Source organism: Quercus lobata, chromosome 10 (genome assembly GCF_001633185.2).
Source record: "Quercus lobata isolate SW786 chromosome 10, ValleyOak3.0 Primary Assembly, whole genome shotgun sequence".
Lineage (NCBI taxonomy): Eukaryota > Viridiplantae > Streptophyta > Magnoliopsida > Fagales > Fagaceae > Quercus > Quercus lobata.
In genome coordinates, this window is record NC_044913.1 from 50,405,133 (window position 1) to 50,430,088 (window position 24,956).

The following is a 24,956-nucleotide window of genomic DNA, read 5'->3' on the forward strand; positions in this document are numbered from 1 at the left end:
TATATACAAATTAGATTGTAATTCATGTTTTTGCATGAAATCATTTAACAATAGTGAAAATGAATGTTTTTAGATGTGGGAAGAAGGGGGATTTAGAGGGTCACAATGCCACTTTTTTAATTCTCCCAATTAGAAAATTTTGGAGGGTAGTGTTAGGAATTTACCCTAGTCCCTATACCTATGAGAAATGAAAAATAGATAAAAATTTGTGCCAAGAAAAATCACACAGCATAAATATTTACAAGGTTCAACAGTGTGTCTATCCACATAGTTGCAAGGATTTAATGAATAGAAAATACAATGGTGCCATATAATACAATTTTCAATACATCAAACCCTAATCCAAATCAATAGCATATATATCCCAAACAATGGATCCAAAATGTATCAAAAAAAATTTCATGTAGCAAATCTCCCATTAAAGCTCCATTTGGTTTGTGTTGCGTTTGCATTTGGAGCGTCTATGTCTGGCTTCTTTTTTCTTTTTTGACCTGCGCCTCTTGCACTGTTCATGCTACTTGAACCGAGTAGGTAGGCAAATGAATAGTAGCCTATGCGTGAACAGTAACTTTATTATTATTTTTTTATTATTTTCAATTTTCAACAAAATAAACGGTATTCAATTGTATTCTAAAAATGGTAACCCATCCAAATTAGGTCTGGTCACAAACCAGATCAAACACAACAAAATCCACATGGCCTAATAGGGAGTAGGGGGGAGGGTTTAACATTGTTGTAGACTTGTAGTTAGAAGTATGGTAACAATATAGAAAAATATTAGATAATTATGAATGGGAAAGCAAAGAGGATGATCTGTATGTTACAATCAAAATGTTTATATAATCATTCCACTCCCATGATCATTTTTGTAAGAGTTGTTGTAAAATAGTCTATGGCTATAGCATTTTCCCAATTTATATGATCATTCCATTCCCATGTCCTCTCCTAATTTAATTTTTAAACATCCAAGCAAAGAGGAGAGATATGTATACCCCTTTCTCCACTTAATTTTTAAAACATCCAAACAAGGGGAATGAATACCAGTTCCTCTCTTATTTTACTATTTAGTTTTTTTTTTTTTAAATATATATTTATTGGCCTCATTGCACTTTTTGATACTACTAAAAGGTCTTACTGTATTATTTCAGCGAACTTTCACCTTTATCTATCGTACATTCAACAAATTTTTTTAATTTCAACAAAATAAATAGATCTCAAACGACCTCCTAGTTAAGGTAACTTCATATATGCAAGGGCCCGTTTGTTTTTGATACTATTAAAGGGCCTTACTGTATTATTTCAGCGAATTTTCACCTTTATCTACCATACATTCAACAAAAAGTTTTTAATTTCAGTAAAATAAGTAGATCCCAAACGAACCCCTAGTTAAGGTAACTTTATATATGCAAAGGCCCCTAAATCTTAGGGCCCGTTTAGTAACCGTGTTAAACTATTGTTGTTTTATTTTCAGTATTTTGGACATACATGTTTGAGTGTCATATAAATATGTGTCAGAAGTGTTATTGTTATTTAAAGACTGGAAACTATTGTTTAAACAACAGTATTGACTGAGTTATTCTTTTCAATCGTTAATGCAATACTAGTTTTTTCTTCAGGCAGTGCTCTGATCCACTTTCATGCCTTAATTTTATTACTTCCAAAAAAGAAAAAGCTTTCAATACCTACTGAAGAAAAATATCTTGATATCTATTCTCCTAGTCTCTTGGACAGGATTAACTATTCAGTGCTTGTCTTAAATTAGTTCATAATGTGTTGTATAGCCTTGTGATATATAATCCAAAATAGTAATGTTGTTAACTGATGAATGGAAATTACTGACGTAGTTCATATTCAAAATAAAATATTATTTTTATACCATACGAATTGTCATGTGTACTGTCACAGTAAATGGTAGGTTTATATGTAAGTAATATGCAACCAATCTCAATTTTCTACATAGGATAATTTTAGAAAAAGTTATGATATTTTATATGACACTAGAATTACTAAAAATACAGAGTTAAAATTCTTAATCAAAACCACGAGAAAATGCTTCTGGAAGCACTAATCAATGTCTTCTTTTGGAAATGCTGACAGATGCCTAGAGAGAGTCAATCCAAACTGAACTAAAAAAAGGTATGGCCATATGTTGCAGTTGTTTTTCCCAATCTAGTTAGAGATTTTAGATTTGCAAACCCTTCTTAGATGCTGATTCTTCTTTGTGTTATTTCTATTGACTCCCAAAAATAAATTTTAGTTGTGATTCCAATTTTTAAAAAACAAAATTAAAAGCAGAAGATGAAAAACCCAGTACTTAATAATAATAATAATCAAACAAAAACCGTGGAATTCAAACAAGTCATTTTCCCGGATTGGTAAAACTATATGACGCAATGCCACTGAAAAATAGTGACGTAATATTTATGAGATATAGTTGTTGTCTTTTCTATCTATACCCTCCTGGGTTTCATTTGGTTACTGTGAGAAGTGAGAACTTAGAAAAATAGACCACATTACCTATTGATAGATAAGTATTGAAATTTTAAATCCTGGTTCTTTCAGCTGCTGAACATTAATAATTGAGGTAGGCTTTTGTAACATTTCCTACTTAAGTTCCTTTGTCTATCAATCTATTTATTTATTTTCTCATTATTATCTTACTGAAATAACATTGTTTATACATGTAAAATTATATACAAACTAGATTGTACTTTGTGTTTATGCACAAAACGTTTAACAGTAGTAATAAATATATGGTTTTATCCAGAAAAATGACACAATTTATTTAAATTTAAATAATTAATGCGCCACCTCCCACATAAGAAATAAATACACCTCTTCCCCCAAAAAAATTAATGCACCACTTAATATAATTAACATAACAAAATAAATGTGTTTATCCTATTAGTAATGTCAAATAAAAATAGTGTTTTATATAAAACTTTTCCATTATGGTTTATTAACAATTGTCTCAAGGGCAACTGTTAACATGACCCTTAAATTATATACAAACTAGATTGTAATTGTGTTTATGCACAAAAAGATTTAACACTAATAATAAAGAGGTGGTTTTATCTAGAAGCTTGTTTGGATGGAAAGAGAAGTAGAGGTTTAATGAGCCTTGTTTTGATGCACAAAAACATTTAACAATAGTAATAAAGTGGTGGTTTTACCTAGAAGCTTGTTTGGATGGAAAGAAAAGTAGAGGTTTAAAGAACCTTGTTTCGATGTTTTTTAAGGTGTGAGGAGGGGGGTTTTGGATAGGTATGCCAATTCCTAAGTCCTATCCCTCTCATTGGTGGTGGCTCTAGGATATTTTTTCTAGGGGTCAATAAAAAGATGAATTTTGGATAAGAGATATATCTCGTGGTCTATGAAGATTATTTATTACAAATATGTCCATAGTGCTAGCAAGATAATAAAAAATAAACTATTAGTTCATTTGACATATTGATTTATAGTACAAAGAACATACTAATTATTGTTGTTAAGAAGAAATCCTGGAACTCATCTATTGTTTCTAAATACGGTAAACATATTAGTTATTATTGGTATGTGAACCCTAATTATTATTGCTCAGAATTATTTTATCTATTAGTTTGCCTTTAGTTCTTACAATTATTTTAGTTTGTCTTGATTATATGGAACTTATTGTTTATTCTTTTTTTTTCACTATTTGCTTCTTTCATGTGTGTCCTTATTCTATAATTTCAGCAAAAAGTTAGGTAAGTTAAATGGGCATTTGTGCAAGGTTGGGGATGAACTAATTAGGAGAGAGAAAGATAGTAGAAAAATAATATAATATTCTCTTAAATTAATTAGGGTAGTTGATGTGGCCATCAGTAAATTTTAAAGATGACATGGATTGTAGTGATTTTTTTAACCTTTAGATCTTATTGAAATCTATGGTTTAAAAGATGTGGTAGCTTTTGTGGAGTTATACTATATGTAACTCTAAGTAATGTTATACCATCCAATAATTTGTTATACCATTCATGTTTTGAAAATCCCACAGTTGAATTGAATGTACTATATGTTCATAATATTCATGCCAATTTTCTTGTCAATTTAATATTGTTTACCATTTGATCTAGAAACTCATTTTTTATGTATTATCTTAAACTACAAAAACTTGAATTTAAACAATTGATTTAAGACATGACAATTAATCTTTGATCACCTTAAAATTTATCAAGAGTAGAGAATATACAAAGATAATGTAATTTAACAGTGGATTTGTTAAAATTCGCATCCAAATAAAAAATATTGAGTGATGTAACATTGTTTAAGTTTACGGTAGGTATAACTTGAACTCAACCATATATATATATATATATATATGTATGTATGTATGTATGTATGTATACACAAATAATTATTACGAATTGAGTCTTCTTATATTGTCTAAGTTTAGATACTTAAATTTGCATGCAAGTATGATTGACACATAATTAGAATTTGATAAGAAATGACGCATGGCATAAAATTGGAGTCCATTTAAATCTAGAGATACTTGACATCAATTAATGGAACAGTTAAAATGACATTTAGCATGAAATTGGAATGTAATATAGAGTCCTCATTGAACTTTCTCTCTGCCTTAATTTAATATATTATGCATATTCACATAGTTCTAAACCTGTGCTTCTAATGCTAGTGGCTCTTGTCTTTGTTAAGGAAGACAACTTAGAGATGGAACAATCAGCTAGTAGGGAAATTCAACTAGCAACTGCTTCAACAAATAATGAAGATCAAAATACTCAAAAGGAAGCAGACATTTCAGGTGGAAATGAAAATAAAAATGATGACTTGGTAATTGAAATTAGCAAAATAGTCAAAAGGACGGAAATTCAATTATTAGAAGAGTGTCGTAGCTACAGACTTCCACGCTACCTTCGAAAATGGAATGAAGAAGCCTACACTCCTCAGGTTATTTCAATTGGCCCGTATCACCACGAAAACCAAAGATTGAAAGCCATGGAAGAGCATAAAGAGAGGTACTTCAGGAGTTTCATGAAACGGAGTGAGAGAAGCTTGGAGTATTTAGTAGGCACGGTAAGGGAACTGGAAGAACGCATTCGCAGGTGTTATGAAGAGACTATTGATCTTACCAGTGATAGGTTTGTGAAAATGATATTGCTGGATGCGTGCTTCATTCTTGAGCTTTTATTCCGACGTAGTTCATTAAGTTTGACAAGTCATGACGATTCCATGGTTGTGGAACCAAGGGCTGCTGCTGTGAAGGTTGACTTGCTATTATTTGAAAATCAGCTTCCATTCTTTGTTATTAAGGAACTACAGCACCTTGCATTTCCGTCTCTCTCCGATGCGTTCTTTTTTAAGAATATGTTTTCCTACTTTGACGTGTTCACCGACATTCAATATAGGCAGCCCAAGCCCAATGTGGAAATTGCACACTTAACCGATCTTCTTAGAACCTTCATGTTACCCTCACCCGAGGAGTTACCCGAAAGAATCACTGAACATCCGAAGCTTTTGTACTCCGCAACACAACTCCACAAGGCAGGAGTAAAGTTCCGGCTTGGTAAAAGTGAACGCTCTTTTCAAATAAAATTTGAGGATGGTGTGTTGGAAATCCCAAAATTAGAAATAGAGGGTGTGACGGAAGTTGTTATCCGAAACGTTATGGCATTAGAACAAACTTGCTATATAGGAAGTGCGTACTTTACTGATTACTTCATCTTCATGGATTTTCTTATCAATTCCAGAAAAGATGTGGATTTACTTACCAAAAAAAAAATCTTGGTCAATTACCTAGGCGACAACAATGCAGTAATGTCCATGATTAACAATCTCAACAAAGGAATCGTATCCGAAACGGTGAGAGATGATTACCGTAATCTCTATGGAGAATTGAATAGGTTCTATGAGAAATCTTGGCACCGCTGGGAGGCGACATTGAAAAGTGAATATTTTAGCACCCCTTGGAGGTTCGCTTCAACAGTGGCTGCTATTGTTCTTCTGCTGCTCACTTTTATGCAAACAGCAAGTTCTATGATTGATCTCTTCACGAAGTAACATGGATTCAAAGACTTAATAATTATGATGGTTGTTTCCCTGTTCGTTGGAATTGACGTCGCCTATGTAAAATACCCAAATTATATATCTTGTTCTATGTTATTATTTCTAATGTAATTGATCTTGCCGATGTAAAATACGCTAGTGTTGTGTTTCAAAATCCTTGTCTAGTTGTAGTTTTGTATTTCAAAAGCCTTTTTTTTGGTTGAATAGTTCGTCGTTTGTTTCTCAAAAAGTGTCCGAAGCTTTAAGCTGGGCCCCTCGGGCTGGGTTTTTTTTTTGGGCTCATAAAACAAACCGAAATACTTGTTGTTCTTCTTTATTTGAGTGTTGACCCAATTAATTTAATGACATAATTCTGAACGAATTTAATCCTGAGAATTTTTTTGACAGACCATCGGTATGGGTTAAAGCTTTGGAAATAGGGGGCCTTGATTTATATTAATTGATACAATTTGTGGTTAATATAGTGGACCTGATTTTGGAAAGAGCTGGTATTTAATAAAGTCTACTGCCGTTTTAGCTATTAAAAAAAAAAAAAAAAACGAAACCCCTATCTTATTTCTATTTAATACCTTCTTGTAAATATTATTCAGTTTTAGATCTACTAAATTTTTACTTGATATGTACAATCAAATTTCAAGCTATAGTGTTTATTCGATTGCTCTTATTATTAGGATAAGACATTAATTAATTGTTGATGTAGAGTCTATAAATGAGATTCAAACCTCAAATATCTTGTTTAAACAATAAATTTTATTAGTTGTATCAACTTTATTTATTAAAAAAAAAAAAAAAAAAGTCCATGAGACTGTCTGGAGATCATGTGCATTATTACGACTTTGTTGTAACTTGTAAGTGCCCCACCATTGGTTTATCATTAAACATTGTTTCATTATGCTTATCTCGTTTTTCAATTGAATAATTGTCGGATTGGCCCATGTATAAATAAACATTTTTTTTAAGACATTTTTAACGTATAGTGTCCATTCCAAGAAATATTTCATATTTATTGACTTTTTGTTCGAAAAATTAATTTGTGTATAGCTTAAAATAGAACTCATATACCATTTCTTTACTCTATCTAGAATTCTTGAGTGAGAACCAGCTATTAATTCCACTTATTTTTCTTTTTATTTTATTTTATTTTATTACTCTTTACCCATAAATTTATATTTAAATATCATATTTTCTTTTTTATAAATATGTATAATAGAAAATTTTGTCAAATGTACACTTTTAAGCCCAAAAATTATCAACATTAGCTAACCTAAAATTTTGCAAATTTACATGACTACTATTCATTAGTATTTTATATTTCGTTGTTTTTTTCTCTCAGCTTAGATAATCTCTCTCTCTCTCTCTCAACACATAAATGTATTCTAATAAAATATAATGTAAAATAGATAATCTAATGTGGGGTGTTTTGAAATGTGATATATAAAATAGAAAAAAAAAAGTTTTTATGCTAAAATTGACAAAAAATGTTTACACCAATTAACGCTATTACTCTTATGTATTGCAGACAAGCCCAACCTCCCCCTCCCCCTTCCCCAGCATTTAAATTCCCAACTTTACAACTTTGTTTTTTTTTTAAATAATTCTATAATTAAAGTAAGGGGATATGAATCTAAAGATCTCTATTTAAAACAAAAAAAATTTGTTAGTTGAACTATAAGACTCTTGGTATTGTATTCTCAAACCAACTATATAAATTAATTAAACTTTTGTCTGGGCTATAATTTCTTTCAAAATCAACACCAAAAAAAACAAAAAAAAAATTGTTGCGGTGCCCGTTAACAGCAATATTTTTTATTTTTTCTGACAAAAATTGTTGTCTTTATCTACCGTCAAAATTTCAACTTTTTAAGTGCTATATGATGTTCTTTTTGACGTTTTTTCTGACTGTTTTTTTTTTTAATTTTTTTTTTTGTCTTTTTCATCTTAACAAGCACCGGTTCGGTGCATGTTATCAAATCCCAAAAAATAAAAACCCTCTTTATCCATAATTCCAATTCCAAATGCAGACTAGCGATTCTATTCAGAAAAAAACAAGAAGAAAAAAGTAGCGATTCTTTTCAATCATAATTGCAATACGAGATATATATTTGGGTTGTCTGTACATCACGTGAAGTCTGGAGAGTGGAGTACTACTGATTGTACTAAATGCTGAATCGTTTTGTGCTAAACGCAAGACGGCAAGAGGATGGGGATTAAAAAGGCTAAAAGTACTGAAACTGACCAAGTGATTGGATTCAAAGATGAAATCCTAATTTTTTTTTTATTTGATTTGTTAGTCAAAGACTTGATTTATCACTTTTCAAAGACGGAATCCCTAATTCGAGTCTGTTTGTTTGTGTTATCATTTTTTGAAGACTTGAGTTATCACTTTTTTGAGTGCACTTTGTGTTTATTTTCGTGTATACTCTTTACAGACAGACATTATAGTTAGTTTGATTCATTATTTTATTGTGCTCTGAGTGTAATTTGTATCTGCCCTATTTTATTCCTTGATCAATATACTGGTATCTTAACTGTAAAAAAAGAATATGAACCCCTATTTTAACAAGATAAAATCCAAACACATTTTTATTTTCTTATCTGCATGTTTTATTCCTTGTTTTGTTTTGTTTTTTGTTTTTTTTTTTTTTCTATGATCAATATACTTGTATCTTCACTCTATAAAAAAGAAGATGAACCCCTATTTTAAAAAGATGAAATCCAAACACTTTGTTATTTTCTTATCTGAATGTAGTTTATTTCTCATTTGTTTGATTCATTTTGCTTTCCTAACTTAAAATTTTGAAATCTTAATTTTATACAAGAGTTGAAAGTTGTTCAAGTCGGCTTTTTGCTTCCTTTTCAACGTTGAATCCTTAACAGCTAAGAGTTCTCTGAGGTATCATCTGTTTCTCTTCTAACTTCTTGTCATTGTTTGTGTTACTTTTGTCGTTGTATTTGTTGTCACTTTGACCTGTTGTTCTTGATTTTTCGTTCTTTTTAAATAAAATACTTAGATAAGATTTCATGAATTACTAGTGAATATGGTGATCTTGTATTTACATGTTTTCCCTAGCTTAGCTAGAATATTATACGTTGAAAAATTTTATAATGTACTACACGGTAACTAATACAAGATCAATGATTAATATGGATCCCTTCTCTATCAAAGTTCTTTACTGCATTAGGAAAGCTATTTTTTGGAAATACTTATAGTATTTCATAATTGTAACTAATTATATAAACTGTTGGGAATATTGCCTACTGCCTTGGTGGTTTACAGCCTTACTGACTTGTGCAGTAACTGACTTCTTTGCTGCCTCTATGGCTTACTATATATATATGTGTATGGAATTATGAAGCTGCTGTAGTATTTGTAGCAATGCTTGCTGCTGTGTGGTTTTGGAACATTACTTGATGTGTGGAATGGTTGGCAGGTTTAATGTCTTTAGAATCCAAACTTTAAATTGACTTCTTATATGCTTGATTTTTCTTGAGGCAATTTTGCTGTACTGCCCAATGCCCAGGCCTTTAGGCTTTGGCAATTTGGAAAATATTTGTTGTAATGTGTGAATGACTAACAGGTGATAAAAAAAATGGGATTTTATGAATTTTTATCTGTTTAAGTAATGTCCAGGTTTTACATGCTATTGATGTTTAGCATGTGGTAAAAAATGGTATTTTGTGTGGTATTATTTGTTCGCTATTGTGTCCATGATTTTCTTTGTATTTTTTTGGTTCCTAAATGTCAATATGTGGGCTCTGGGAAGTATAGATTTGGACTTATTATGTTGAAGCTGACCTTGAAGGCCTATTTTTAAGGGTACTGGCCCATTTTAAAAGAAATGATGTAAAAGATGCACAATCTGATATGACAAAATTTAGAAAGCCCAATAATATTGGCCAAAGAGTCCCAAAAAAATTAAATCCATGAAAATCTACAAATTTGGGCAAACCCGCCATACCATTTTATCTGATGCACCCCAACTGATGACCCATCTCAGTGGATTCGACCCGTATTTCGGGTGAGTGGGTAAATTTTTCGGTGGCGCTTATAAAAAATGAAAAAATTGTAAGAGAAATTCATAATTTTTTCTTTTTTTAATAAAAAACATTATTAGTAAAATCCTATATTTATATTACATTGCTGGAAACAAGTTTGAATTGATGATGGCTACATTGGCTGGTGTCTTCTTACTCATTGTGTGTGAGAGCAAAAAATTATACTCTTATCCACAATCTTTGACCAAATCAGTAAGAGGGGTAGGGTAGGTGATAATAAACTTAATAAGCATCCCATCATTTTGGCCCCTCTTATCTCTCTTTTCTTAAGCATTTTTCCTCCTTCCAGTAATGAAAATGAAGGACAACAGCTGCTAAGGATGTGCTGGCCTTTCTGTCTACCATTTCCTTTAAAATTTTCTTTAATTATTGCAATATATAAACAGAGTTTATGTTCTCTTCATGTATCCAAAATCCTCTATTTTGTGTCCCTTATTCTATTTCAAAGTCCTTCACTTTTTCGGACATTAATACTAGTTCAAAGCCTTGTTTTGTTAGTACACACAACCAAAGTTTTCCATTGAATCTTGGGTGTAATCGTCGTAGTCAATTTTGCACAAATGATAAATTTTATCTAGAGGGGTCAAATCACTTCTTAAGACAGTGGGTAAAGTTCCACGCCTTGGCTTTCAATCATTAATAAATTTTTATTTCTTTTCAATTTTACTCTTGGTCTGTTTGATTTAATTCATCTTATATATTTTCCTTAACAAATATATCCTAATGTGATTCTTTTTGCCTTAGTGAGAACTGAGACCATAGATTGCATGAGTTGTTGATAGTTAATTTGTACTTACAGGGTCGTTCTTTTCGGCTTTCAATCAGCAGCTACACTTCAATAACTGAGGTAGGTTTTCAAGCATTTTCACTCAAGTATTTTTGTCTATCAATGTATTTATTTATTTTCTCATTGTCATCTTACCGAAATAACAATGTCTACGCATTTAAAATTATATACAAATTAGATTGTAATTCATGTTTTTGCATGAAATCATTTAACAATAGTGAAAATGAATGTTTTTAGATGTGGGAAGAAGGGGGATTTAGAGGGGTCACAATGCCACTTTTTTAATTCTCCCAATTAGAAAATTTTGGAGGGTAGTGTTAGGAATTTACCCTAGTCCCTATACCTATGAGAAACGAAAAATAGATAAAAATTTGTGCCCAGAAAAATCACACAGCATAAATATTTACAAGGTTCAACAGTGTGTCTATCCACATAGTTGCAAGGATTTAATGAATAGAAAATACAATGGTGCCATATAATACAATTTTCAATACATCAAACCCTAATCCAAATCAATAGCATATATATCCCAAACAATGGATCCAAAATGTATCAAAAAAATTTTCATGTAGCAAATCTCCCATTAAAGCTCCATTTGGTTTGTGTTGCGTTTGCGTTTGGAGCGTCAATGTCTGGCTTCTTTTTTCTTTTTTGACCTGCGCCTCTTGCACTGTTCATGCTACTTGAACCGAGTAGGTAGGCAAATGAACAGTAGCCTATGCGTGAACAGTAACTTTATTATTATTTTTTATTATTTTCAGTTTTCAACAAAATAAACGGTATTCAATTGTATTCTAAAAATGGTAACGCATCCAAATTAGGTCTGGTCACAAACCGGATCAAACACAAAAAAATCCACATGGCCTAATAGGGAGTAGGGGGGAGGGTTTAACATTGTTGTAGACTTGTAGTTAGAAGTATGGTAACAATATAGAAAAATATTAGATAATTATGAATGGGAAAGCAAAGAGGATGATCTGTATGTTACAATCAAAATGTTTATATAATCATTCCACTCCCATGATCATTTTTGTAAGAGTTGTTGTAAAATAGTCTATGGCTATAGCATTTTCCCAATTTATATGATCATTCCATTCCCATGTCCTCTCCTAATTTAATTTTTAAACATCCAAGCAAAGAGGAGAGATATGTATACCCCTTTCTCCACTTAATTTTTAAAACATCCAAACAAGGGGAATGAATACCAGTTCCTCTCTTATTTTACTATTTAGTTTTTTTTTTTTTTTAAATATATATTTATTGGCCTCATTGCACTTTTTGATACTACTAAAAGGTCTTACTGTATTATTTCAGCGAACTTTCACCTTTATCTATCATACATTCAACAATTTTTTTTAATTTCAGCAAAATAAACAGATCTCAAACGACCTCCTAGTTAAGGTAACTTCATATATGCAAGGGCCCGTTTGTTTTTGATACTATTAAAGGGCCTTACTGTATTATTTCAGCGAATTTTCACCTTTATCTACCGTACATTCAACAAAAAGTTTTTAATTTCAGTAAAATAAGTAGATCCCAAACGACCCCCTAGTTAAGGTAACTTTATATATGCAAAGGCCCCTAAATCTTAGGGCCCGTTTAGTAACCGTGTTAAACTATTGTTGTTTTATTTTTAGTATTTTGGACATACATGTTTGAGTGTCATATAAATATGTGTCAGAAGTGTTATTGTTATGTAAAGACTGAAAACTATTGTTTAAACAACAGTATTGACTGAGTTATTCTTTTCAATCGTTAATGCAATACTAGTTTTTTCTTCAGGCAGTGCTCTGATCCACTTTCGTGCCTTAATTTTATTACTTCCAAAAAAGAAAAAGCTTTCAATACCTACTGAAGAAAAATATCTTGATATCTATTCTCCTAGTCTCCTGGACAGGATTAACTATTCAGTGCTTGTCTTAAATTAGTTCATAATGTGTTGTATAGCCTTGTGATATATAATCCAAAATAGTAATGTTGTTAACTGATGAATGGAAATTACTGACGTAGTTCATATTCAAAATAAAATATTATTTTTATACCATACGAATTGTCATGTGTACTGTCACAGCAAATGGTAGGCTTATATGTAAGTAATATGCAACCAATCTCAATTTTCTACATAGGATAATTTTAGAAAAAGTTATGATATTTTATATGACACTAGAATTACTAAAAATACAGAGTTAAAATTCTTAATCAAAATCACGAGAAAATGCTTCTGGAAGCACTAATCAATGTCTTCTTTTGGAAATGCTGACAGATGCCTAGAGAGAGTCAATCCAAACTGAACTAAAAAAAGGTATGGCCATATGTTGCAGTTGTTTTTCCCAATCTAGTTAGAGATTTTAGATTTGCAAACCCTTCTTAGATGCTGATTCTTCTTTGTGTTATTTCTATTGACTCCCAAAAATAAATTTTAGTTGTGATTCCAATTTTAAAAAAACAAAATTAAAAGCAGAAGATGAAAAACCCAGTACTTAATAATAATAATAATCAAACAAAAACCGTGGAATTCAAACAAGTCATTTTCCCGGATTGGTAAAACTATATGACGCAATGCCACTGAAAAATAGTGACGTAATATTTATGAGATATAGTTGTTGTCTTTTCTATCTATACCCTCCTGGGTTTCATTTGGTTACTGTGAGAAGTGAGAACTTAGAAAAATAGACCACATTACCTATTGATAGATAAGTATTGAAATTTTAAATCCTGGTTCTTTCAGCTGCTGAACATTAATAATTGAGGTAGGCTTTTGTAACATTTCCTACTTAAGTTCCTTTGTCTATCAATCTATTTATTTATTTTCTCATTATTATCTTACTGAAATAACATTGTTTATACATGTAAAATTATATACAAACTAGATTGTACTTTGTGTTTATGCACAAAACGTTTTTAACAGTAGTAATAAAGATATGGTTTTATCCAGAAAAATGACACAATTTATTTAAATTTAAATAATTAATGCGCCACCTCCCACATAAAAAATAAATACACCTCTTCCCCCAAAAAAATTAATGCACCACTTAATATAATTAACGTAACAAAATAAATGTGTTTATCCTATTAGTAATGTCGAATAAAAATAGTGTTTTATATAAAACTTTTCCATTATGGTTTATTAACAATTGTCTCAAGGGCAACTGTTAACATGACCCTTAAATTATATACAAACTAGATTGTAATTGTGTTTATGCACAAAAAGATTTAACACTAATAATAAAGAGGTGGTTTTATCTAGAAGCTTGTTTGGATGGAAAGAGAAGTAGAGGTTTAATGAGCCTTGTTTTGATGCACAAAAACATTTAACAATAGTAATAAAGTGGTGGTTTTACCTAGAAGCTTGTTTGGATGGAAAGAAAAGTAGAGGTTTAAAGAACCTTGTTTCGATGTTTTTTAAGGTGTGAGGAGGGGGGTTTTGGATAGGTATGCCAATTCCTAAGTCCTATCCCTCTCATTGGTGGCGGCTCTAGGATATTTTTTCTAGGGGTCAATAAAAAGATGAATTTTGGATAAGAGATATATCTCGTGGTCTATGAAGATTATTTATTACAAATATGTCCATAGTGCTAGCAAGATAATAAAAAATAAACTATTAGTTCATTTGACATATTGATTTATAGTACAAAGAACATACTAATTATTGTTGTTAAGAAGAAATCCTGGAACTCATCTATTGTTTCTAAATACAGTAAACATATTAGTTATTATTGGTATGTGAACCCTAATTATTATTGCTCAGAATTATTTTATCTATTAGTTTGCCTTTAGTTCTTACAATTATTTTAGTTTGTCTTGATTATATGGAACTTATTGTTTATTCTTTTTTTGTCACTATTTGCTTCTTTCATGTGTGTCCTTATTCTATAATTTCAGCAAAAAGTTAGGTAAGTTAAATGGGCATTTGTGCAAGGTTGGGGATGAACTAATTAGGAGAGAGAAAGAAAGTAGAAAAATAAAATAATATAATATTCTCTTAAATTAATTAGGGTAGTTGATGTGGCCATCAGTAAATTTTAAAGATGACATGGATTGTAGTGATTTTTTTAACCTTTAGATCTTATTGAAATCTATGGTTTAAAAGATGTGGTAGCTTTTGTGAAGTTATACTATATGTAACTCTAAATAATGTTATACCATCCAATAACTTGTTATACCATTCATGTTTTGAAAATCCCATAGTTGAATTGAATGTACTATATGTTCATAATATTCATGCCAATTTTCTTGTCAATTTAATATTGTTTACCATTTGATCTAGAAACTCATTTTTTATGTATTATCTTAAACTACAAAAACTTGAATTTAAACAATTGATTTAAGACATGACAATTAATCTTTGATCACCTTAAAATTTATCAAGAGTGGAGAATATACAAAGATAATGTAATTTAAGAGTGGATTTGTTAAAATTCGCACCCAAATAAAAAATATTGAGTGATGTAACATTGTTTAAGTTTACGGTAGGTATAACTTGAACTCAACCATATATATATATATATATATATATGTATGTATGTATGTGTGTATGCACAAATAATTATTACGAATTGAGTCTTCTTATATTGTCTAAGTTTAGATACTTAAATTTGCATGCAAGTATGATTGACACATAATTAGAATTTGATAAGAAAGGACGCATGGCATAAAATTGGAGTCCATTTAAATCTAGAGATACTTGACATCAATTAATGGAACAGGTAAAATGACATTTAGCATGAAATTGGAATGTAATATAGAGTCCTCATTGAACTTTCTCTCTGCCTTAATTTAATATATTATGCATATTCACATAGTTCTAAACCTGTGCTTCTAATGCTAGTGGCTCTTGTCTTTGTTAAGGAAGAGAACTTAGAGATGGAACAATCAGCTAGTAGGGAAATTCAACTAGCAACTGCTTCAACAAATAATGAAGATCAAAATACTCAAAAGGAAGCAGACATTTCAGGTGGAAATGAAAATAAAAATGATGACTTGGTAATTGAAATTAGCAAAATAGTCAAAATGACGGAAATTCAATTATTAGAAGAGTGTCGTAGCTACAAACTTCCACGCTACCTTCGAAAATGGAATGAAGAAGCCTACACTCCTCAGGTTATTTCAATTGGCCCGTATCACCACGAAAACCAAAGATTGAAAGCCATGGAAGAGCATAAAGAGAGGTACTTCAGGAGTTTCATGAAACGGAGTGAGAGAAGCTTGGAGTATTTAGTAGGCACGGTAAGGGAACTGGAAGAACGCATTCGCAGGTGTTATGAAGAGACTATAGATCTTACCAGTGATAGGTTTGTGAAAATGATATTGCTGGATGCGTGCTTCATTCTTGAGCTTTTATTCCGACGTAGTTCATTAAGTTTGACAAGTCATGACGATTCTATGGTTGTGGAACCAAGGGCTGCTGCTGTGAAGGTTGACTTGCTATTATTTGAAAATCAGCTTCCATTCTTTGTTATTAAGAAACTGCAGCACCTTGCATTTCCATCTCTTCCCGATGCATTATTTGAAAATCAATGAACATCCAAAGCTTTTGTACTCAGCAACACAACTCCACAAGGCAGGAGTAAGGTTCCGGCTTGGTAAAAGTGAACGCTCTTTTGAAATAAAATTTGAAGATGGTGTGTTGGAAATCCCAAAATTAGAAATAGAGGGTGTGACGGAAGTTGTTATCCGAAACGTTATGGCATTAGAACAAACTTGCTATATAGGAAGTGCGTACTTTACTGATTACTTCATCTTCATGGATTTTCTTATCAATTCCAGAAAAGATGTGGATTTACTTACCAAAAAAAAAAATCTTGGTCAATTACCTAGGCGACAACAATGCAGTAATGTCCATGATTAACAATCTCAACAAAGGAATCGTATCCGAAACGGTGAGAGTTGATTACTGTAAGCTCTATGATGAATTGAATAGGTTCTATGAGAAATCTTGGCACCGCTGGGAGGCGACATTGAAAAGTGAATATTTTAGCACCCCTTGGAGGTTCGCTTCAACAGTGGCTGCTATTATTCTTCTGCTGCTCACTTTTATGCAAACAGCAAGTTCTATGATTGATCTTCTATCTTCACGAAGCATCTTGGGTTCAAAGACTTAATAATTATGTAAAATACCCAAATTATATATTTTGTTTTATGTTATTATTTCTAATGTAATTGATGTTGCCGATGTAAAATACGCTAGTGTTGTGTTTCAAAATCCTTGTCTAGTACTAGTTTTGTATTTCAAAAGCCTCTTTTTCTTTTTGGTTGAATAGTTCATCGTTTGTTTCTCAGAAAGTGTCCGACGCTTTAAGCTGGGCGTCACGGGCTGGGTTTTTGTCTTCCCTTTTGGGCCGCTCATAAAACAAACCGAAATACTTGTGGTTCTTCTTTATTTGAGTGTTGGCCCAATTAATTTAATGACACAATTCTAAACGAAATTAATCCTGAGAATTTTTTTGACGGACCATCGGTATGGGTTAAAGGCTTTGGAAGTTAGGGGGCCTTGATTTATATTAATTGATACAATTTGTGGTTAATATAGTGGACCTGATTTTAGTAAGAACTGGTATTTAATAAAGTCTATTATCATTTTGTACAAATAAAGTCTACTATTGTCTCAGCTAAAAAAAAAAAAAAAACCCCTATCTTATTTCTATTTAATACCTTCTTGTAATATTATTCAGTTTTAGATCTATTAAATTTTTACTTGATATGTACAATCAAATTTCAAGCTATAGTGTTCATTCGATTGCTCTTATTATTAGGTTAAGACATTAATTAATTGTTGATGTAGAGTCTATAAATGAGATTCAAACCTCAAATATCTTATTTAAACAATAAATTTTATTAGTTGAATCAACTTTATTTATTATTAAAAAAAAAAGTCCATGAGACTGCCTGGAGATCATGTGCATTATTACGACTTTGTTGTAACTTGTAAGTGCCCGACCACTGCTTTATCGTTAAACATTGTTTCATTATGCTTATCTCGTTTTTCAATTGAATAATTGTAGGATTGGCCCATGTATAAATAAACATTTTTTTTTAAGACAGTTTTAACGTATAACGTCCATTCCAAGAAATATTTCATATTTATTGACTTTTTGTTCGAAAAATTAATTTGTGTATAGCTTAAAATAGAACTCATATACCATTTCTTTACTCTATCTAGAATTCTCGATTGAGAACAAACTATTAATTCCACTTATTTTTCTTTTCTTTTTATTTTATTTTTTTACTCTTTACCCATAAATTTATATTTAAATATCACATTTTCTTTTTTATAAATATGTATAATAGAAAAATTTGTCAAATTTACACTTTTAAGCCCAAAAATTATCAACATTAGCTAACCTAAAATTTTGCAAATTTCTATAGTTACTACAATAATCGTCTATATTTACATGACTACTATTCATTTGTATTTTATATTTCATTGTTTTTTTCTCTCAGCTCAGATAATCTCTCTCTCTCTCTCTCTCTCTCTCTCCAAACACATAAAATGTATTCTAATAAAATATAATGTAAAATAGATAATCTAATGTGGGGTGTTTTGAAATGTGATATGTAAAATAGAAAAAAATAAGTTTTTATGCTAAAATTGACAAAAAAATGTTTACACCAATTGATGCAATTACTCTTATGCATTGTAGACAAGCCCAACCTCCCCCTCCCCCTTCCCCAGCATTTAAATTCCCAACTTTACAACTTTGTTTTTTTTTTTTTTTAAATAATTCTATAATTAAAGTGAGGGGATTTGAATCTAAAGATCTCTATTTAAAACAACAAAATTTGTTAGTTGAACTATAAGACTCTTGGTATTGTATTCTCAAACCAACAGTATAAATTAATTAAACTTTTGTCCTTTAAGTTCTAACTCTCATGTTGAACAAAAACTATAGAATTAGCACACTTTCTATTGTTATATTATATTTGAGCAATTCACTTTCTTTCTTGCTCTTATACTAAGATCAATATAAGATTTCAAAATCAACAAGGAAAAAAAAACTATCATCTAGTTCATCAAAAAAAAAAAAAAAAAAACTATCATCTGATTGGCATGATCTAGAACATGGGCCAAACCATTATTTATCTACAAAGTTCATTAACAACCGAGCTATTTTTTCTCAATCATCGATGCAATATGAGATTTTTTCTTTCAAAACCAACAAAAAGAGAACCTCTTTAGGGCCAAAATCGGGAATTAAGCCCATTTTCCAAACAATATAATTGGTCGGCACTGTTACAGAACTATATTTTTCACTATCATCTCGAGTTTAAAGGACTCGATTCAGGGCTAATATATCAAGTCCCAACGTGGCTCCACCTGGAAATCGAGTCTCTAACACTCGATTTATAAGCCCAGCTCTCTCATGTTCTGATTATTAATCTGGAAAAGAATTTTATATTTTCAGATCAACGTGGCACTCTAATTTTTATAAAACTAAATAAAAGAAAAATAAAAAAATGTTGGATAACAAAGAAATCAAAATGCGGCATTGTCATTTAATACCCCCTACCTCCACTTTCTTTTCATCTTATCTGTTTACCTCATTGTTCTCTACTTTTCAGTCTTTTCTTTTCTCTTCATCAGTTTTTAAGTTTAGCTCTACTCTCTCTTCTGCAGATATGGAAGACTAAAGCATCAATGGCAACGCTAAGGTGTAATCTACCAAAAAAATATTACCTTTTGTGTTGGGGGGCATAAGTAGGATTTCTTTCTAGTAATTTACTAAGATTGTTTTTCTCTTTTTTCCCTTAATTTTATTTCTATATATGAATCGGTCGGTATGGTTAATGGGTCAGTTTTGAAAATCAGCTTCAAAAAAAAAATAGGCAAAGCAACTTAATACCTTAAAGTAAAGCTTTTCAAGATTGATTTTTAACCGTTCCCCTCAATCAAATCTATTCACAATTGGGTAAAAAAAAAAGAAAAGTGATTGGTAATCTTGAACTTTAAGATAAATGCCTAAAAAGGCCCTAAGCAAAATAAAATTGACTGGAAGACATTTTGTGAAAAAATCCCTCTTTGATTCATTAGAAATAGTGAATTTTAGTATTTTCCCGTGGGATTTCTGTGTGTTGAAAATATACCATGTAAGGTTACTTATAGTGTGAAAATAGGGGTTCTGAATGACTCCCAGACGATGTGAGATTCGTCCTAAACCTCAACATTAATGTAGAAAACTTGTCTTATTTAAGTTTCTAGAATTCACTATGCGTGTGCAAGATCGGGCTTGCATGCACATGCAAAAAGCTATGTGCGCAGGCTGATTTTTGCATGCACATAGTGAGGGTTTCCTTAGCCTTATTTTTCCAAAAATAAATTTATTTGCTCATTAAAAGTTATATTTTTCATTTTAATATTTCTCGAATCAATTTAACATCTAATTGGGCCCTAAACTAATCTTGGGTCTTAGAATTTAGTTTCATTGGGAAACAAGGGCCCGAGTCGTAAGGGGTGTAAATGCGGTATCTACAATACCTAAAAGTTTGTAAGCCAACCATCAATAAATACTTCATTGGTCGAGTTAAAAAATACATAAGTTTAATATAGTGCTACTTGGTGTTGTAGCTTATCAATCTTTGGAAAGCATTCTATAATCTGTACAACTTACCAAGAATCATGATCAAGATTATGTCTGTAGTGGGTTCCAGTTAGCTCAACTAATGAAGTCGTTTACACCAAAAATTGATTGGTGTTTTGATATGATGATAAATAGTTATTATCAGGAGCAGATACTATAGGTTGAAACTCTGTAAAAAGAAAAAAAAGCTTTGAGCTAGACCTCACGGGCTGGGCTTATGTCTTTTCTTTTGGGCTGCTCATAAAATAGACCAAAACACTTGTGGTCCCTCTTTATTTGAGTGTTAACCCAATTAATTCCATGATCCAAATCTGAACTAATTCAATCTTGGAAATTGTTTTGAATTGTTAACACTTTGATAATTTGAGGGCTTTGTTTTGTGAATGGGCTATTGAGCTAAAATTTGGGTTTTATTTTATTTTATACAATTTGTGTGTTTTAATGGTTAATTTTTGGGCCTGATTTTAGTAAAAAGTTGTATTTAATTTTCATGGGTATTCGACTATGGGCTCTTAGAATTGTTGGTCTATTCAAAAAATAAAAATAAAAAAGTCTCCAACACGGTAACATCTATCAAACTAGCTCCATTCAGATTTCATAATAAGAACCTATCAAAATAAAAAAATAAAAAAGGCAAGGCCATCAAGTGTGGCGTTTAATTCATATCATCGAGACTCCCTTCTTTTGATGGCCTTGTCATATAGTTTAGCCTCTAAAGGCAACACCTGTTTAGAGGACAAGATAAACTATGTGACAAATGCTTGTTTATTTATTTATATTTTTCCTTGTGGTTTCTCGGCAACCAAACGGAGCATTTGGGGGTTTTTTGGTATTTTAAATTTTGTATATTATGTTTGAAATGTTTTGTACTTGCTTTGGAATTGAATTGTTTTGTTGTTGTTTTGCTTTGCGTGTCAATTTGTTATTGGTGCATTGACGCAAAATGGAGAAGCACCAAACGATACAAACCAGCGCGGTTGCACATGCGTGGCACGTGCTACAACCTTTTTTATTTAGATAACTTAATATGGACTCTGTGATCTGTTAAAATTTCTCTCTCTTTATTCTCTCTCACAGTTTTCACTGCACTTTGTGCCCAAACCTTCACTGAAAACCCTGCCGGAGCTCAAATCTGATCGCCAGATAATTCGCCGATATCTCCAATGGTATCCTTTCACACCTCCTTCTCTCTCAATCTCTCTGTGTATATATATATAGATGCGTATGAATTCGTATTTTTATTAAATTTCATCTATATATATTCTTGGATTTGGAGTTGAAGATCTGTTTGAGTTTGACGAAAGCCACATGAATTTTGAATTTTCTCTGTTAGATTTTGCAGATTTAATGAATTAATGGCTATTTCATTTTCACTCGTAAATGAACTTAGGTTTTAGTTTCATTTTGGTATTGTAGGTGTTGCATTTAATGGCCATTTAAAAAAAAAAAAAATTGGATTACATCGAGTTCCTATTAATCTGTTTTGGAAAAGAAAAATGAAAAAAAGGGTTTGGGATAGGAAGAATAAGGTTGTGAAATGAGAAGAATGTTGTTGTGTATCGAATTACGGCGAATGTATTTGGGTTGAAAAGGGGTTAGGGAAAGGGGTTAGGGTAATATGTTGGGTGAGATTTTTAAGAGATGCAATGACAATAAAAACAAAACCTTAGTCCCAAAACTATGAGACTAGTCGCAGGAGTTGGGGTAGTGGGGATTTAAATGTAGGTTCTCCTAAGGAGGAGAATTGGATAGTGGGAGAAAGTTATTTAACTACTTGGGAACTATATAGGATTTGGCATATTCGGGTTTTCTACCAAGAGCCTTGTAGCTTAGTGGGCATTGCTTGGTCTCTTTTATGAGGAGAACCAATATTCGTATCTCCCCTTCCCCGCTTATTTTAACAATTTAATTATTAAAAAAAAGAAGAAAAGAACAGATTCTGGTTTTCGTGAGCCAAGTAGCTAGCTTTTAGAGTTTCAGTTTTATGCTTCATTTTAAAATTGTGACTCACTGTGCTGATGTTTAATTGGAAACTAAAAATTTTGGTTGTGAAATTTAGCAATAGTAGCCTCCTTGGATGACTTAAACTTGAGCTGTGCTTTTGGGTGCAACATTGACCTTGTTTTTTGTTGGGTTCAATTACAGAAATGTACAACAATGTGGGGACCCAGCCTGGGGTGCCAAGACCACCAGTAAATGTAGCAAATGCTCCGCCTAATCCATTTGCGAATGCATTTTATGGAGCTGGTTCTGGGCTTATCAGAGCTGGATTGGGTGCATGTGGAGAGAAGATTTTAGGATCGAGCTCTGAATATGTGCAAAGCAATGTAAGTGGCATATACTGTTATGATTTAAGATGACATTCTTGGTTGAGCATACAAGGGATACAATATTATGATAACTTGAATGTTGTCATGTTGGTATTATCAAGTTTGTTCTCAATCTTTTATTATTTGTGTATCAGTATGATGGATTAGAATGCACCTAAGCTCTAGAGGGCACTGTCAGTGCAATTATTGAAGTTGTCAATTAGACTTTTAGGTTGCAACTATTTTTGAGGGAAATCAACATCCTTTTAATGTAATATATGCAAAAGCTTAGGTGAAATTATGGTACTGAAGTACATACCCTATGGTTTGAATGATTTTGGGAGCTGTAGAATTGGCAAAGTTTGAAAGTTGTCTTTTAAAATTGTCCATGCAGGGGTAGTGTGATCTTCCATATAAATTCCAAAGAAAATTAAAAATTTCATTAGTTACTTTGCTTTTCAAACCAAAATATATGACTGCCTTCCTCTTTAACATTTGTTAGGGAAAACATAACACGCCAAAAGTATTACTTAAAAACATATCACAATCACAACCATCAACAAATTCTTAATCTTAACAAATTCAGGATTGGGTTTGTAGATATTTTTTCAATCAATCTGGGTTAAACCGGGGTTAGGCACATATATTCCTGTTATTCTGTTCCACTAAGCTCATATACTCCATTACCTCCTTCACTATTTCTACCCTTGTTATTTTCGACCTTCCTTTGCTCCATTTCTCTCCAACTTGAAGTTGAAACCTAAAACATTTCGAAGTCATTTTTATTTTAAGTTGTGCAAATTGCAAAATACATTAAAGTTATATTTATTATTATTATTATTATTTTATGGATATCTGAAGGCCCTGGTATTATAACTACGGCATTGCAAATTTAACAAAAACAGCAAAATTATATTTACCTAGGAATCAAGTTTGCCAGGAATTAGCCCAAAGCAAGAGAAAACAAAACCTGGGAATTAGTACCAAGCTAACAAAGGGAAAACTCCAACAATAAACTTTATTACTCAAGCAAATTGTAAAACAACACTGATCCCTGGATTCTTTAAATAGAGTTCCAAACTTATTGTCCTATTAGGAAAAGAAAATAGTTTTACTAACCTAGTAAGAAAAGGAATTAAATTCCCTAAGCAAATAGGAAAAGAAAACAAGGTTTAACCAATTACATAAATAAATTAAACAAATTGTAGACACCAGTTGATTAACCCTTTGGCCATATGTTAGCAAACTTCATCCATAAGGCCACTGGGTGGGCCGTTTTCTTCATGCTTCTGCATCCATATTCCATAAGTCTGCATAATTGGAGGCCTGTATCTAGTGTCTGCACCAATAACTATCATAAAATAATTGAGTTTGTCCCTTAAATATCTGGGTTCTCTTATATTCAAATCTCCCCTTCCCCACTTATTGTAACGATTGAATTATTAGAAAGAAAGAAAAATAGATTCTGGTTTTCGTGGCCTGGGTTAAGTAGCTTTTAGTTTTATGCTTTATTTAAAATTGTGACTCACTGTGCTGACATATAATCAGAAACTGAAAATTTTGGTTTTGAAATTTAGCAATAGTAGTCCCTTTGGATGACTCAAACCTGAGCTGTGCTTTTGGGTGCAATTGTTACCCTGTTTTTTGTTGGGTTCAATTACGGAAATGTACCGTTGGAAGGCAACATTAAAATGTGAATATTTTAACACCTCTTGGAGAACCGCTTCAACAGTTGTTTGCTAGTGCTCACTTTTATACAAACAGCTAGCATGTTCTATCGTCTGGATGCATAAGTTCAAAGGCTATATAATTTGGATGGCTGTTCCCTATTCGATGGAGTTGATCTTGCTTGTGTAAAATACATAAATTATGTATTTCTTTCTTTATTATTATTGTTAATGTAATTGATCTTGCCTATGTAAAATACATGATTGTTGTGTTTCAGCATCCTTGTAGAGTACTAGTTTTGTTATCTCCACTCTAAAATTTCTTTGATTGATCCTTGAACAAAATGCCTGGATGTTTGAAAGCCAACCATCAATAAATACTTCATAGGAAATTGGTTATCAATCTTTAGAAAGCATTCTATACAGGTTTATCGTGATTAAGATTGTGTTAATGCTCATGCTAAACAAAGATTGTAAATTCCCTTGGGTAATAAAATGGATGTTTTGAAAGAATATT

At 31.6% G+C, this 24,956-nt stretch overlaps 2 protein-coding genes across 16 annotated transcripts in view; both read left to right on the top strand.

The window, feature by feature from the left end:
- Positions 1 to 24,956, top strand: part of LOC115962607 (UPF0481 protein At3g47200-like) — a 66,184-nt gene that overhangs the window by 15,959 nt on the left and 25,269 nt on the right. For 2 of the 15 annotated variants that reach the window (XM_031081485.1, XM_031081490.1), the window contains exons 4-5: positions 2,098 to 2,136; positions 4,658 to 6,306. The exons of 3 other annotated variants lie outside the window; for them this stretch is intronic. In XM_031081485.1, coding sequence (XP_030937345.1) covers positions 4,693 to 6,039 — 1,347 coding nt within the window. In that variant the 5' untranslated portion in view covers positions 2,098 to 2,136; positions 4,658 to 4,692 and the 3' untranslated portion in view covers positions 6,040 to 6,306. Of the gene's footprint in view, positions 1 to 2,097; positions 2,137 to 4,657; positions 6,311 to 8,066; positions 8,266 to 8,864; positions 8,939 to 10,900; positions 10,949 to 13,151; positions 13,191 to 15,716; positions 15,760 to 24,956 lie in introns of those variants that run through there. 10 more of the 15 variants (XR_004085485.1, XM_031081480.1, XM_031081487.1 and 7 more) reach the window with 10 other exon arrangements.
- LOC115962612 (UPF0481 protein At3g47200-like) lies at positions 15,427 to 16,492 on the top strand. Its single transcript, XM_031081497.1, has one exon. The coding sequence runs from the start codon at positions 15,710 to 15,712 to the stop codon at positions 16,406 to 16,408; it is 699 nt and encodes a 232-aa protein (XP_030937357.1). The 5' UTR covers positions 15,427 to 15,709; the 3' UTR covers positions 16,409 to 16,492.